General features: G+C 49.3%; 2 protein-coding genes across 2 annotated transcripts in view; one reads left to right on the top strand and one right to left on the bottom strand.

Moving 5' to 3' along the window:
- Positions 1-470: 470 nt before the first annotated feature.
- LOC311216532 (olfactory receptor 14A16-like) lies at positions 471-1430 on the top strand (the record flags this gene model as incomplete). Its single annotated transcript, XM_084298060.1, has 1 exon — positions 471-1430. The coding sequence occupies one exon, from the start codon at positions 471-473 to the stop codon at positions 1428-1430; it is 960 nt and encodes a 319-aa protein (XP_084154186.1).
- A 1197-nt stretch (positions 1431-2627) lies between these two features.
- The window catches only part of LOC311216533 (olfactory receptor 14C36-like), a gene marked incomplete at both ends in the record, with an annotated part of 49785 nt that continues 36861 nt past the window's right edge, over positions 2628-15551 (bottom strand). The window contains 2 exons of the mRNA XM_084298061.1: positions 2628-2703; positions 8069-8121. Of these exons, the coding sequence (XP_084154187.1) occupies positions 2628-2703; positions 8069-8121 (129 nt within the window). The remainder of the gene's footprint in view (positions 2704-8068; positions 8122-15551) is intronic.

Below are 15551 nucleotides of genomic sequence, written 5' to 3' on the forward strand. Positions count from 1 at the left end.
CCTAGAGGTGTTCAGGACCAGGTTGGATGAGGTCCTGGGCATCGTGATCTAGTGGGTAGCATCCCTGCCCATGGCAAGGTGTCTGGAACTAGATTATCTGTAAGGTCTCTTCCAACCCGAGCCATTCTGTGATACTATTCCTTTTTGTGTAAGAAGGGATTTCATATGACAAAATCTGAAAATAAAACCTTGCCCTCCTGCCATGTTCCTGTGCACTCCCTGCACTGGTCAGGACTGATTCCCTTGCGAGACCAGAACCAGAGCCCCCTGTTCCTCATTTGAGACTGAACCTTAAAAATGAAGCTCATGTCATGGAGCTAAACCAAAGATTCCAGCAGAGAAGCAAAAAGCATTTGAGTATGGCAGGGGAGGTCTAAAAGGAATGGCATAGGCTTCACTCAGAGAAACCTGTCCTAACATGTCGTTGTCTTTTACTACCTGTACAGATCTCCATACCCAACAGGCAGCACATGTCCAACAACAGCTCCATCACCGAGTTCCTCCTCCTGCCATTTGCAGTCACGCGGGAGCTGCAGCTCCTGCACTTCGCGCTCTTCCTGGGCATCTACCTGGCTGCCCTCCTGGGCAACGGCCTCATCCTCACCGCCGTAGCCTGCGACCACCGCCTCCACACCCCCATGTACTTCTTCCTCCTCAACCTCGCCCTCCTCGACCTGGGCTGCATCTCCACCACTCTCCCCAAAGCCATGACCAATTCCCTCTGGGACACCAGGACCATTTCCTATGCAGGATGCGTTGCACAGGAATTTCTGTTTGTCTTTTTGATGTCATCGGACTGTTCCCTTCTTACCATCATGGCCTATGACCGCTACGTTGCCATCTGCAAGCCCCTGCACTACGGGACCCTCCTGGACAGGAGAGCTTGTGCCCAGATGGCAGCAGCTGCCTGGGGCAGTGGCTTTCTCAATGCTGTACTGTACACTGCCAATACATTTTCACTGCCCCTCTGCGGAGAAAATGCTGTGGACCAGTTCTTCTGTGAAATCCCCAAGATCCTCAAGCTCTCCTGCTCACATTCCTACCATAGGGATCTTGGACTTCTCACATTTAGTAGTCTTCTGTTCTTGGGTTGTTTTGTTTTCATTGTTCTCTCCTATGTTCAGATCTTCAGGACTGTGCAGAGGATGCCCTCTGAGCAGGGACGGCACAAAGCCTTTTCCACATGTGTCCCTCATTTGGTCGTGATCTCTTTGTTAATCACCACTGGTGTGTTTGCCTACCTGAAGCCCCCTTCTATCTTTTCTCCAGCCCTGGACCTGGTGGTGGCAGTTCTTTACTCTGTGGTTCCCCCAGCACTGAATCCCCTCATCTACAGCATGAGGATGCAAGCACTAAAGGATGCTATTGTGAAAGTGCTTTTATGGACATTTTTCAGGAATCATAAATGTCCCATATCTCTCCAAAGGTGACCCCCTGTATCCATTCAAACCTTGTGTTGCCTTCTTTTGCATTATTATGTTTTGTCTTGTTTTCATATTTCATTATTTTTAACTGCTGATGCTTCTGCTTTTCATCCCTCCCCACCCTCCCCCCAAATCCTTTCACTCCTACCACTGATACTGAGGAATGAACATGCATTGTGTCAGATGAAGCCCATCCAAGCCTGTTTAAAAGTGTGTATCAATGTGGACTTTCTTGTAGCAAAGTAATAGCTGTATATAAATTAAATGGGACTTTTTCACTTCCTGATGGCTGAGCTTGTTGTTTAAAGCTCAGTATTGGTGGCATCAACCAAAGGGAAAGTACAAAATCCCGGGTGGGAGCTGGTCTTGAAGATGTCTGGCTCCTTCCTCCTGTTGGGGTCTGTGGCTTTGAGTGGGGCAGTGGTGCTGGGCCAGCCCAGAGACAGGCCTGTGGACAGGAGCCACAGCACTGCGGCAAGTTCCCAGAAGGCCACCACCCCAAAACTACTGCCAGGCCCCAGCCAGGCCGGCCTCTCCCCTCAGTCACAGCAATGATCCCAGGGACCAAGAGACACCTGGGGCAGGATGTGAGGGTGCACCAGCCCCAGCGCTCCTGGCATCCCTGGGCAGCACCAGCCCCAGCGCTCCTGGGCACCATGGGCACCAGGACTCAGACCGATTTAAGGTACCACAGAAAAGTTCTCAGAAATACTGCCAGGTATCACATAACTACAGAACATTTGAGGTTGGAAGGGAGCTCTGGAGGTTTCCTAGGCCAACCCCAAGCAGGATCAGCCTGAGCAGGTTGTCCAACTCCATGTCCAAATGGGATCTGACTGCCTCTAGGGATGAAGCTTCCACAGCTTCTCTGAGCAACCCATGCCACTCATCAACCAAAGTCACAGTACAGAAGTGCTTTCCTGTGTTCAGATGGTTTTACCAATGTTTCATTTGGTGCCCACTGTCTCACTGGGTGCCAGAGAAAAGACTTGGGCTGCCTTGTCTTTATCTAATATGGATAAGACCCCTCTCACGGATCTCATGGACTTGCCACTCCAGAAGGCAAGGTTGGAAAGAGTGAGGCAAAGAGGGCAGTGAGCAGTGCCTCAGCTCTCCCTATGGCCTTTGCCACCAGGGCCCTCCCTTCATTTAGCAGTGGGTGTGCCTTTTCCCTAGCCTTCCTTTCACTGCTGATGTACTGATTCACTTCTTGTAGAAGTCTTTCTTGTTTTTCTTCATGTCCGTTGCCAGATTCAACTCCAGGAGGGCTTTGGCTGGCCTAAGAATAACAGTGCTCATAAATTTAACATTGATGACCTAGAGAAACCCGTTACGTGGCTTGTTCCCTGCTGTGTTGGTATTCTAGCAGAAATCTGGTTGTTTCAACTTCCTCTGTGAGGAATGGCACTTGCAAACATGAGGCATTTTTCACTTTTCTGAGAAAGGCCATAGCTGCTGCTTCTTCCTTACAGGAGGTCTCTAGGTGATAGCAACTACAAGGTCACCCATGTTGGTGTGCCTGCTCATTCAAAGCCATGAACTCTCATCAGCAACACCAGGGCAGAGTTCCTTGCATTGCCTCTGCTCTCCTTTAGAAATGTCTGCTCCCCTTCCGTGCCTTACAAGCCTGTCCACTCCTGGCTGCGCTCCTGTTATGGGCTGTCACACCATCTCTGCTATCCAAAATGAGACCTCTGTAACCCCACACAGAACTCTGGTTACTCCTTCTCTTCTACACACTGTACACATCAGTGCCCTGGCACTTCAGGGAGATGCCCAGCAATTCTGATTTGCCAGAAAGGATATCACAGGATCACAAAATTACAAAATGTTTGAAGTCTGGAAGGATGCAATATTGACCCCACATTGCTCTGCTCGTGACTGACTGTAGTGGGTTTACGTGGCAAGATTTTGGCAGCAGGGGGCCATAGGGGTGGTTTCTGTGAGAAGGATCTAGAAGCTGCCCCATGTTCGGTAAGGGCCCCATAGTTTTCCAGAGCTGAGCCAATAAGCGATGTTGTTTTGCGCTTCTGTGAGAGCATATTTAAGACAGGGAAAAAAAACGCTGTGGAGACAAAAAACAGCAGCTGGGAGAGTGAAAGGAGTGAGGAATGGCCTTGCAGGCGCCAAGGTCAGTGCAGACGGAGGGGGAGAGGTGCTTCAGGCACCGGAGCAGAAGTCCCCTGCAGCCCGTTGAGGAGACCACAGTGGAGCAGGTGGCCCTGCACCGACGGAGGCTGCCACCTGTGGAAGATCCCTGCTGGAGCAGATTCCGGGCCGGACCTGTAGCCCGTGGAGAGGAACCCACGCAGGAGCAGGTGACCTGGCAAGAGCTGCTGACCATAGGGGAGCCAGGTTGGAGCAGTTTCCTCCTGAGGGATGGACCCTGTGGTACGGACCCATATCTGGAGCAGCTCTGGAAGAGCTGCTGCCTGTGGGAAGCCCACGCCGGATCAGTTCATCAAGGACTGCATCCCGTGGGTGGGACCCCACAGCACAGGGGACGAGAGTGACCGAGAAGGAGCGGCAGAGAAGAAGTGCTGTAGACTGACCATAACCCCCATTCCCCCGTTCCCCTGCTCCGCTCAGGGGGAGGAGGTGGAAGAGGGTGAATGGGAGGGGAAGGTGCTTTTGGTTTCTTTCCTTTGTTTCTCACTTCTCTAGCTTGTTAGTAATGAGCAATAAATCTTACTATCTTCTTATGCTGAGTCTGTTTTGCCCGTTACAATCATTACTGCGTGATTTTCTTGTCCTTATCTCAACCCTGGAGCCCTTTTCACATATTTTCTCCCCATTCCTCTTTGAGGAGGGGGAGTGAGAGAGCGGCTGTGGTGGAGCTTGGCTGCCCACTCGAGAGGAACCACGACACTGACCTCCACCTAGACTGTGTGTCACAGGGCTGTGAGCCCAGCTGTCCAGGCACTTTTCAGTTCACCTCACTGCCTCCTCATTCTACTCAGATGTCATCAGCTTCTCTATCAGGATCTTATGAGAGACATCTCAAGAGCCTTTCTGAAGACAAGGCAGACAATATCCCCTTCTCTCCCCTCACTTACCAAGGCAGTCTTTTCATTGGAGAAGGCTATCAAGTTGGTAAGTCATAAGAAACCCGTGGTGAATCCATGTTGACCACTCCTGATCACTTTCTTGTCCTCCATGTACTTGGAAATGTTTTCCAGGATTAGCTGCTCCATCACCTTCCCAGGAACTGAGGAGAGGCTGTCTGGCCTCTAGTTACCCATGTCCTCCTTCTTGCCTTCCTTGAAGACATGGGTCATATTTGCCTTCCTCAGCTCTGCTCTGGGCTTAAAAAGGAGGTTCAGGGGAGACCTTATCATACTCTACAATCACTGTAAATGGGGCTATAATGAAGTTGGGGTGGGTCTGTTTTCCCAAGTACCAAGTGATAAGACAAAAGTGATAAGACTTAAGTTCTGCCAGAGGAGGTTTAGGTTGGATATTAGGAACAATTTCTTCTCTGAAAGAGTTGTGAAGTATTGGAACAGGCTGCCAAGGGAAGTAGTTGAGTCGTCATCCTTGGAGGTCTTTAAAAAACATGAAGATGTAGGGCTACATGACATGTTTTAATGGTGGACTGGGCAGTGCTAGGTTAAAGGTTGGACTGGATAATCCTAGAGGTCATTTCCAACCTAAATGATTCTATGAGTCACAGATAAGTCTGTGCTCTGGGCTTTTGGGTATTGGTTGGAGTCTGCCACTTGTGCCATAAAGATTTGGCTGGCTCATAAACAGGAAGGATGTGTGAGGGAAGTCCTAGCACAGGACTGGCCATTGCTTGACAGCAAAGAGATAAAAGCAGGATGTATCCAACTTCTCTAACCTTGCTCTCTGCTCTGCTTAGCCCTGAGATGTAAAGGTGAAATGTGCCAATATGTGCATGTCCTGGGAACATAATCTCCCTTCCAAGTGCTGGGAAGAAATATATTTTTGGAAAGAGTTGCATTTTTTTTTCTTTACATAAAGGGGGATGTCATCATCTTGCTGGTCCATATACATGACCTATTTAAAAAAAAAAAAAGGTGAGAACTTGTGGACAAGCATAAAAAAATCTGAAACTGAGGTCTTCTTACAAATTTATTACATTAAATTAAGGAATTTTCCACATACATTCAATTTGGCCTACAATGTCCTTCAGGACTTGATTCAGTTGCCCACAGAGATGTTGCTGCTGCCTCAAAGATGTCCTGGAACAGCTGAAGCACTCATTTGGGACTATGAGATATGACACAGGACCTTCTGTCTTTAAAAAAACATGTTCAAAGTCCCTTAGAAGACATTCAGAATTAATATCAGTTAGAGGTTGCTGGTATTTTATCTGTAGGTAGACAACTAAAAAAAACCACACAGCAGAAAGAAGAGATTCTTAGATTCTTTCCTAGAAGGGTTATTATTATTATTATTATTATTATTATTATTATTATTATTATTATTATTATTATTATTATTATTATTATTATTATTATTGAAGTCAGTTCCTTTAAGGAGATTCCTGGCATCTCCCTAATGAACCCCATAGGAATTGAAGACTTCAGGAGAATTATGCCCAAAGCCTTGGCTTGTGAGGGAGTTTTGCATGTTGATTTGCCCTCTGCTGCCAAGTTCCTGAACTGCAGATCCTGAAGCAGGTCTGAAGAAGTAAAGGACAGAAGCAAGACCCCAAATGTTTGAGGGTGTTGGCCAACCCTGATGAGGGTTATCCCAGAAGAGGCCACGAGAGAAATAACCAGACAAGGTGCCCATCCCTGGAGATGGTGGAGGAGGAAATCAGAGGCACTGGTTACAGGTGGAAAATCAAATGGAGAAGTTACTCTGAAAGCCTTTGATGCGTTTCACCAAGGGGGATGGCCAAGGCCTGAGCGCATCCCCTGGGAAGGGGGATCCTGCACTTCCTGGGCTGCTCGGGGCTCTGGCAAGGGCAGTGTGATGTGGAAGTGTGCAATTCCAAGTGTAGGACACTGGTAGGACACTTGCCAGGCTCTGTGGGGTTGAGGAGGTAACATGGCCTCGGGGCTGTAAGGGGCCAGTGTCCTCTGATGGGCCTCAGTGGAAGAGGCTGCAGCTGTAGTCCTAAGGACATCAGTTCCACTGGGGGCTCCAGCCCCACAGTGGCCCTCTGCCATCCCCCTCCACAGCCTGTCCCAGATTTTCCTCTAACTGTGCTTGCATCCCTGCATGCTATTATCACACACTCACTTTCCCAGCTCACTCTGACCCCATGATTGCCAAAGCTGTCCTAATTTCTCTCCATCCTTTCTGGCTTTATCTTGAAATAGAACCATTTATTTTTCTGAGGATTTACCAATACCTGTGGTTTCCTCATCAGGCTTCTTCCAATGCCTGATCCTAATGGTCCTCTATCAGCCAATACATGTATGTCCCAGACCCACATTTGCTTGAATTGTTTTTGTATTGAATCTCTACATTGCAGGCCAGAACTCCACATCATGCTTCTGGAATGGAAAAGGCCACACTAAATCAGGTATGCCTGTGAAGTGAATGTGGCCCATGGATAAGTGTACACCTCTGAAGGCACACCTGCAAGCATCCGTGGCTGCTGGTAATTCCATGACACAGTAGGTAAAGCTCTGAAGGGACTGTGGCTCATGAATAAGGCTGTGTTGGAGCAGATACACCTCTAAAGGACTGTGGCCGGTGGACAAGCCCAGGCTGGAGCAGGGGTGAGGGGAGGAGCTCATTGCAATGAGTCAGATTCTGCAGCCTGGTTTGTGCTGTGGTTTAACCCAGCAGGCAGATAAGCACCACGCAGCCATGTTCCACAGCAGGAAACACTCGAACCAATAGCAGAGGAGCCTCACAAGGAGCAGTGCAAGTGCAGCAGTGACCTAACCTGAGCTGGCATTGGTGCCCTGTCACTCCATGTAACATATGTCTTCTCCTGTCCTTTGGGGCCACAACAAGAGATAGAACCCAATTCATGGACTAAATGGACTCCTTGAACATTTTATGAAGATTTCAGAGAGGTGGCCCATAGACTAAGGGAATGATATCTGTGTTTTAATTGCGGGGTGCTGATTAATGAAGATGTATTGGAAAGTCTGGGACCTGTCATGATACAAATGGTACAGAACAAGGGCTGGATATTGTCCTGGTTACTTCTTGGGTGACTTTTTTGGCTCTTAACCCAGCTCAGAGAGGTTGTTTTGTTCCTCCACAGAAGGACACAGAATGGATCAGTCAGAACTCCACCTGCATGCCTTGCACAGATGAGGCTTCAGTGTGTACATTTTGTGCGTGTACTGAGGTAAACCTGAGTGAGCACAAATGCCCTCAGCCTGTGTCCATTCCTCATGCTGTGGGGCATCTCAGATGAGTGCAGAGCAGGGCAATGCACTGCAGGGCTGGGGTGCCTCCCAGAATCTGGGAGAGGCAGCAGGTGCCACAGGGACACCACAACCACTGCAATGCCCTGCCTTTGGGTGTGCAAGGGAAAAACTTGTGTGTTCTTGCCTGTCTCCTGCATCACCTTCCCTTTCCTTCCCGGACTATGTCAGCAAATGTGCCAGAGGGACCAGAGAGCTTTCTGGAGACTTGGAATGACATCAAACCTGTCTTCCAGAAGAGGAGAAAAGAGGGTGGAAAGAATTATGGTTGGTCAGCCTCACCTCAGTCCCTCAGAAGGTGATGGTGCAAGTTTTTCCACAGCCACCTCCAGGCACTTGAAGGACAAAAACAGGATTGCTGAACCCATAGGGGAGGGGAAAGAAAGGGACACTGTCTACCTGCACCTTGGCCTGTCACTTTGTCTCCCAGAGACTTCTCATAGCCTGATTGATGCTATGTGGACTTAACAAATGGATGAGGCTGTGGGTGGGAATTTGGCTGGACAATCAGGCCCAGGTGTCATCTGTGCTGCAAAGTTCTCCTGTCAGGCAGTTCCTAGCAGCATCCCTCAATGATCAGCACTTGGGCCAACACTGTTGAATGTCGTCATTAACTCTCGGAATTACAGGATGGAGCACACTTTCAGATCCTTTCTGGGTGGTGCCAAGCACAGAGGAGCCCTTGACCAACCGCATCTAGTTTAGGCTCCCTTGAGCAGGAAATCTGAAGAGGATGCCATTCAGGGGTCTCTTCCAACATGAGTTATTTTGTGATTCAATGGCTCTCTCTACTGGAGAGCTCTCTGAAATCCTGAAAGGTAGAGTAAGAAGAAAAGAGAGGCAAAGGGAGAGAAACATCGTGTATTACTATGAACACAGTAGATCCTGTGAAGATGGTTTCCATATTTGAAGCAATGGTATGGTAGAAAATTTATTGATAAAATCCATTAAATTTTTTCCTTTTAATTGGATCAAGTCCTGGCCCACAACCAGGTTGCGATGTGGGTATATTATTTGGAGGTCTGTTGTGCCTCAGAAACTTCAAATCCATTAAAACCATCTGGTCACCTCTGACTCTGGAGCACACAGGCCAGTGGCAGTAACATGGCTGGGGACAGGGCCTTTGAGGTGGCTTCTTCCTGAAGTAGCTGATTTGTCAGCCCTTGCCTCCTGGCTGAAATCTGTGCTTTTCAACTTACACCTGCCAGCATCCCTGATAAGGCAGCAGAAGGCACCTGCTTGGCACACTGATTGTGAGATGCCCTCTGTCTGAGAGCCTGACAGGCCCCATGCAGGAAGAGGCCTTGGGTGTGGGTTTTATATCTACCTGAGAAGCTAAAAGGCCAGCAGCAGTTATATGGCTTGGAAGATCCTGGTGAGGTTTCTTCTGTCTGGTCAGGCCATAGGGCTCCAGAAGACTGACGGCTTTGGACACCTACTAAAAAAGGGGGTTGTGAATTACAGAGCTTTCTCTGGTGATGAGAAACAGCAGAAGAATGTCAAAACTGCTACAAAGTGCTGTTTGGATGGTGAAGAGCGGGCATGAAGAGCGGGGAGGAGGAAATGTCACTGAAAGGGTAGTGCCGTGGTGCTAGAGGTCACGCAGAAGTCTGTGGTCAGCTCATGCCATTGTGTTTCAAAGATGTGCCAGTGAGGGTGGGCAGACAACAGTGAAAATATGGAAATGCCAGGGTGAGAGCAAAGTGGAGAAGCAAGGCGGGTGCCTACAGCCTGCAGGGAAAAGTGGGAAGTGATAGGACAGTGCAGGGCAGCAACCCAGTGGGGAGGCCAGCAGGTGTCATAGCGTTGTCCTTCACACAGCATCACACACCCCACATCCCACTGCCCCAGGAAGAGCGCTGAGCCATGGGTGGGGGACAGGACTTCCCTTCCCAGGTGCTTGGGGCCAGGGTTTGGCCTTTCTGCTTCACCAAACAAACCAAGGCCTTTACTCAGCATCAGAGTCTCCTGCCCAGTGCCTTTGTCTACCTGCAATCATGGCCTCCAATTGTCTGTTCTAACAAGTCCATGGGGAGGCCTTGTCAGTAATGACCCTCACTGGGGCCTATTAATACTCCCAGACATTTCAAAGTTTCCTACTGACTTTAACTTCTCCTGCAGTTGCATCATTCTCTTCTTACTACCTGAAGTTTATGGACTCAGCACCAAATGCACCATGGGGCTCATTACAATTCAGCCATTTTTATCCGGTCTTCCAGACTTGTACAGTTAATTAGTGAGGTTTCAAGAATGCAGTTTAAAGAGGAAGTTTTCAATAACCACTTTACAAAACAACATTTTCCTATGTAAGCTTATTTAATTTAGCAGCATTCACCAGTTGACATGGATCCAAAGTGTCTCCTAAGGAGGTCTGGATGGATAGGAAACGCATTCCCCTGAAGTCCTAGACTGTATGGACAACCTTGCTGCTCAGCTCTCCATCCCCACCACTTCTCTCATCAGCCACCATGACTTGCATCACTTTTAATTACACCAGACTTCTCCACTGCAGGTGGATGTTACAGCTTCTTTGCACCAGCTGCTGCCTCCTTACCAGAGAAAAGTAGATGCAAACAGTTTTTTCTTGTTATTTACATGTGCGTCTTTGTTATTAATACTTAACAAAAAATACAGCAAAGAAACACATGTTAAAAAAATAGTAAAAAATAAGTCCACAGCAGTGGGCCATATCCAAGTTGCACCATGCACAGGGGATAAGTGTACAAAAACATTTGATTCAAATAGATGGGAAATGGTAAATGAGAAATACAGCTACAGAGTTGTCTACATGGATGACGAGAGAGGCTACCAAAGGACGGGCAAGTTGAATTCCCCTCAAGTCCCAAGAAGCAACTCAATGCATGAGAATTATCTGAATGACCAAAGAGCAAGTGGAGGGAAACTCTGCAGAATAATGGAAACTGCACGTGTCCAGATAGTCTGCTGGAAAGGTGACTTCTGATATGGTCTCTTTTATCAGGCCAGCTGGAAATACCTGAAAGGCTAGTCCTGCCTGACCAGCGTCTTCTATGACCAGTGACCTGCCTGGGGGATGAGGGAAAGCCTGTTGACATAGTCTACCTAGACTTCAGCAAAGCCTTTGATACAGTCTCCCATAGTATTCTCCTGGAGAAGCTGGCAGCCCATGGTTTGGACAGGCACACTCTATGCTGGGTTAAAAGCTGGCTGGATGGCCAGGCCCAGAGAGTAGTAGTGAACAGAGTGAAATCCAGCTGGCGAGCAGTCACCAGTGGTGTTCCCCAGCAGTTGTTGTTGGGGTCCATCCTCTTTAATATCTTTATTGATGATTTGGATGCGGGAATTGAGTGCACCCTCAGTGAGTTTGGAGATGACACCAAGTTGGGGGGAAATGTTGAACTGCTGGAGTGTAGGAAGGCCCTGCAGGGGGACCTGGACAGGTTGGATCGATGGGCAGAAGCCAGTGGGATGAGGTTCACCATGGCTAATTGCCAGGTCCTGCCCTTTGCTCAAAATAACCCTATGCAATGCTACAGGATTGGGGTAGAATGGCTCTGGTGAGGCTGCACCTCGAGTACTGCATTCAGTTTTGGGCCCCTCACTTCCAGAAGGGTATCAAGGTGCTGGAGCATGTCCAGAGAAGGGCTATAAACCTTGTGAAGGGCCTGGAAAACAAGTGCTATGAGGAGCAGGTGAGAGAATTGGGGTTGTTTAGTCTGGTGAAGAGGAGGCTCAGGGGAGACCTTGTTGCTCTCTACAGCTACCTGAAAGGAAGTGGTGGGGAGCTGAGGGTCAGCCTCTTCTCACAGGAAACTAGTGATAGGACTAGAGGGAATGGCCTCAAATTGTATCGGGGGTGGGTATTAGGTTAGAAATTAGGAGATATTTCTTCTCAGAAAGAGTAGTCAGGCATTGGGATGGGTTGCCCAGGGAAGTGGCAGAGTCACTGTCCCTGGGGGTGTTTAAGGAAAAGCTGGACATGGTGCTTAAGAGCATGGTTTAGTGGGTGACATTGGCAGTAGGGCAACGGTTGGACCAGCTGATTTTGGAGGTATTTTCCAACGTTGGCTTATGATTCTATGATTCTCTGACGGGGAAGATGAAATGAGGTGCACAAGAGACAGAGTTCTGGCAATGCCAAGGGAAGATCAGTATTTTTTGTCCTGCTGTAATAGACATCATTAAATATGATCATTTTGGTTTCATGGGACACCTCAAATATTGTATTAGAAGTGTTCAATCATTTCAGCTGATTGCAGTGTGCTGATTGAAGTGAAATTTTTGAAATTCTTAAAAAAAAAAAAAAAAGGTAGGCAATTTTCAGGCTTACACCAATAAAATGACAATTTTCTGTTGTGCATGGAGCCCTGATGTCACAAAACCCTCCCTGCCCAACCCTCGCTGATGGGCAGAGGAGCAGGGGCACCTTGCAGAGGAGTTGTGCTTGAGGAGCCAGGGCGGGCATCCCTTGTCCTGAGATGAGGGCCAGCAGCATGAAGGGCTCCTGGAGAGTGACCATTACTTCCACCCTTACTGCCATGTTCTCAGGGCTCCTGCAGCTCTCCTCGAAAGGTAAGGGTGTCAGGAGCTCCTTCTCAAGGGGTGACACAGGGGCTGTCAGCTGTCCAAAGGTGCAAGTCGTGGGCTGTGGGGGAGGCTGGACAGGGCTTGTGGCTGCTGTGGGAGCTTGTGACTCTTGGGTCCTCATGCTAGGGCTGCCCTGAGCCGTAGGGCTTGTCTGGGCATGGCTCAATGTGTCCTCATGATGGGGGACAAATCAGGGCCAGGTTTCCCTGGGAGCTGGTGCCTCTTTGGGATCTGGATCTTGGTGGAAAGTTGTCTAGTGTCTCAGAGACTGGTGTGGCCTGCAGCTCCCACAGGCCTCTCAGGAGTGTACCAGAAACCCTTCCCCTTGTACTGCTCTCCTTCAGGGGAACTCTGTTCCTTGGGTGACGAGACACTGGAGAGCAGCCCTGCACAGAGGGATCTGGGGGTTTTGGTTGATAGCAAGCTGAATATGAGCCAGTAGTGTGCCCTGGCAGCCAGGAGGGCCAACCGTATCCTGGGGTGCATCAAGCACGGCATTGTTAGTCAGTTGAGGGAGATGATTGTCCCGCTCTACCTTGCACGGTTGGGGTCTCACCTTGAGTGTGCAGTTCTGGGCACCACAGTACAGAAAGGATATGAAACTATTGGAGAGTGTCCAGAGAAGGGTCACAAAGATGGTGAAGGACCTAGAGGGGATGATGTATGAGGAGCAGCTGAGGTCACTTGGCCTGTTCAGCCTGGAAAAGGGGAGGCTGAGGGGAGACCTCGTCATGGTCTACAGCTCCCTCACGAGGGGGAGTGGAGCGGCAGGCACCCCTCTATTCTCTTTAGTGACCAGTGATAGGACCAGAGGGAATGGTGTCAAGCTTCGACAGGTGAGGTTCAGGCTGGATGTCAGGAAGAGGTTCTTCACTGAGAGATAGTTACACACTGGAACAGGCTCCCCAGATACAGAGTCACGGCACCAAGCCTGTCAGAGTTTAAGAAACAATTGGACTGTGCACTTAGTCACATGGTCTAAAATTTTGGGCAGACCTGTGTGGTGCCAGGAGCTGGACTCTATGATCTGGCTGAGGGAGCTGGGCTTGTTCAGCCTGGAGAAAAGGAGGCTCAGAGGAGACCTTATTGCTCTTTACAGATACCTCAAAGGGGGCTGTAGCGAGGTGGGGGTTGGTCTGTTCTCCCACGTGCCTGGTGACAGGACGAGGGGGAATGGGCTAAAGTTGCGCCAGGGGAGTTTTAGGTTGGATCTTAGGAAGAACTTCTTTACCGAAAGGGTTGTTAGACATTGGAACAGGCTGCCCAGGGAAGTGGTGGAGTCACCACCCCTGGAAGTCTTTAAAAGACGTTTAGATGTAGAGCTTAGGGATATGGTTTAGTGGGGACTGTTAGCGTTAGGTCAGAGGTTGGACTCGATGATCTTGAGGTCTCTTCCAACCTAGAAATTCTGTGGTTCCTCAGACGTCTGGCTGCACATAGTTTTTTGTTGTTATTTTTGTGTGGGGGTGTCTTTTTTTAATATTTACAAAAAAGTATATTAAAAAGAAACAAACACCAACAAAAATAAAAGAAGCAACCAAACAAAAGCACAGTCCACAACTGTGAGTCAACTCTAACTTGCCTCCAATGAGGTGCACCATCCACAACAGATGACTGTACAAGAAATTTTTGACACAGATATTGGAAATGGTAAAAGAGAAATACAGAATTGGCTACAGGGATGATGAGAGGAACTACTGAAATACAGGCAAGTTCAACCTCCCCAAACTCCCTAGAAGCAACTGCGTATATGAGAAGTATCTGAATGACCAAAGAGCAAGAGCAAGTGGAGGGGAACTCTGCAGAAGAGTGGAAAATGCACATGTCCACACACTCTGCTGGAAAGGTGATTTCCAGCATGGGCTGTTTCGTAAGGCCAGATGGAAATACCTCAAACACTGAGGAGATGAAGTGCAATGCATAAGAGAAATTCTGGCAATGCAAGTACAGGGGAAGATATATATATACACATTTGTATTATCTGCCTTTCTTGATGGGAATATTCACATCTTTCTGTCTGTATAGTGAAATATATTTGTATAGCTACAGCTGTATTTGTGTAGCTACAGCTATTTGTGCAAGTAAAGGTAAATGTATTTGCAGATTTACACATGTACACATAGATAACTGGGAGAGAGACGGGCAAGTGGCTGGGAATCATGGATTTTACATCACCTGAACTATCAGGAAACCAACCCAGCAGTGCTGGGAGGTGGGGAGAGAGGAGACGTGGAGGAAGGTCCCAGTGACATGGCTGGGAGGTGGGTTGTGATGCCATTCCTACTGCAGTGACCTGACTGCCTGGTGGCAGGCAGGCAGACATGATGTCATCGAGTGCATCACAAACCCCATGGGACACAGGGGGCAGCTCAGGCAGGGGACAGCTCTGTCAAGCCACCATGGCTGGGCTGCTGCTGAGGTCACCTCCTCACAACAGTGTGATGGGCCAGGAGCAGGCAGGCCTCAGGAGGCCATCAAGAGCAGCAGCTGTGGAAGCTGCAGGCAGATGCCTGGGCCCTGGGGAGGGCTGCCCTGCAGTGATGCCAGCTGGACATGGGGTGGGAGCCTGTGGGACAAGGCATGGGAAAGTGTTAGGTATGACAGAGCACAGTGTGAGAAGGGAGAGAGTACAGGCAGGGCTGTGAGGGACAGCAGCCTCTCGTATGCCCTTGGTGGGCAGAGATATGAGCAATGGCCTAACAGCCATTCCAGCCTTTCCCATCTTCCCCCCAATTCTCCCAACTCCCTGCTCTCTGCCCACCTCCCTGCCCTCTGCCCAGCCCAGCCCAGCAGCCCAGGCTGGGGTGACCCCAAGACAGTGCCCACAGCAGGTTGCTGCAGGGCTCTGGGCACTGCCACCACAGCCCCAGCCCCTCTGAAGGCCACAGCAGCTCCTGGGGGCACAGAGGGCTCCGCCTCACAGAGGGGAACATCTGAGGCAGAAGCATACAGAGGTCAGTGTCCCCTGCTGTGTCCTCTGCTCTCTTCAGCAGCAGATCCTCAGAGGCCTGCAGCCCCTCCGTGCCATCCCTGGGGTTTCTCATGCAGCTCCTGCTATGCCAGGGCCAGGGCAGCTAGGCCCGAGCTGCTGCAGCCAGAAAGGGTTTGCCGGTCCCATTAGTTCCTGATCAGCTGAGAGTGGGTTTCAGACAAAGAAGTTGTGGCTTCATTTATTTTGTTTAAATACACAGAGAGTCTG

The sequence above is a fragment of the Netta rufina genome, assembly GCF_964035555.1.
Source record: "Netta rufina genome assembly, chromosome: 18".
Lineage (NCBI taxonomy): Eukaryota > Metazoa > Chordata > Aves > Anseriformes > Anatidae > Netta > Netta rufina.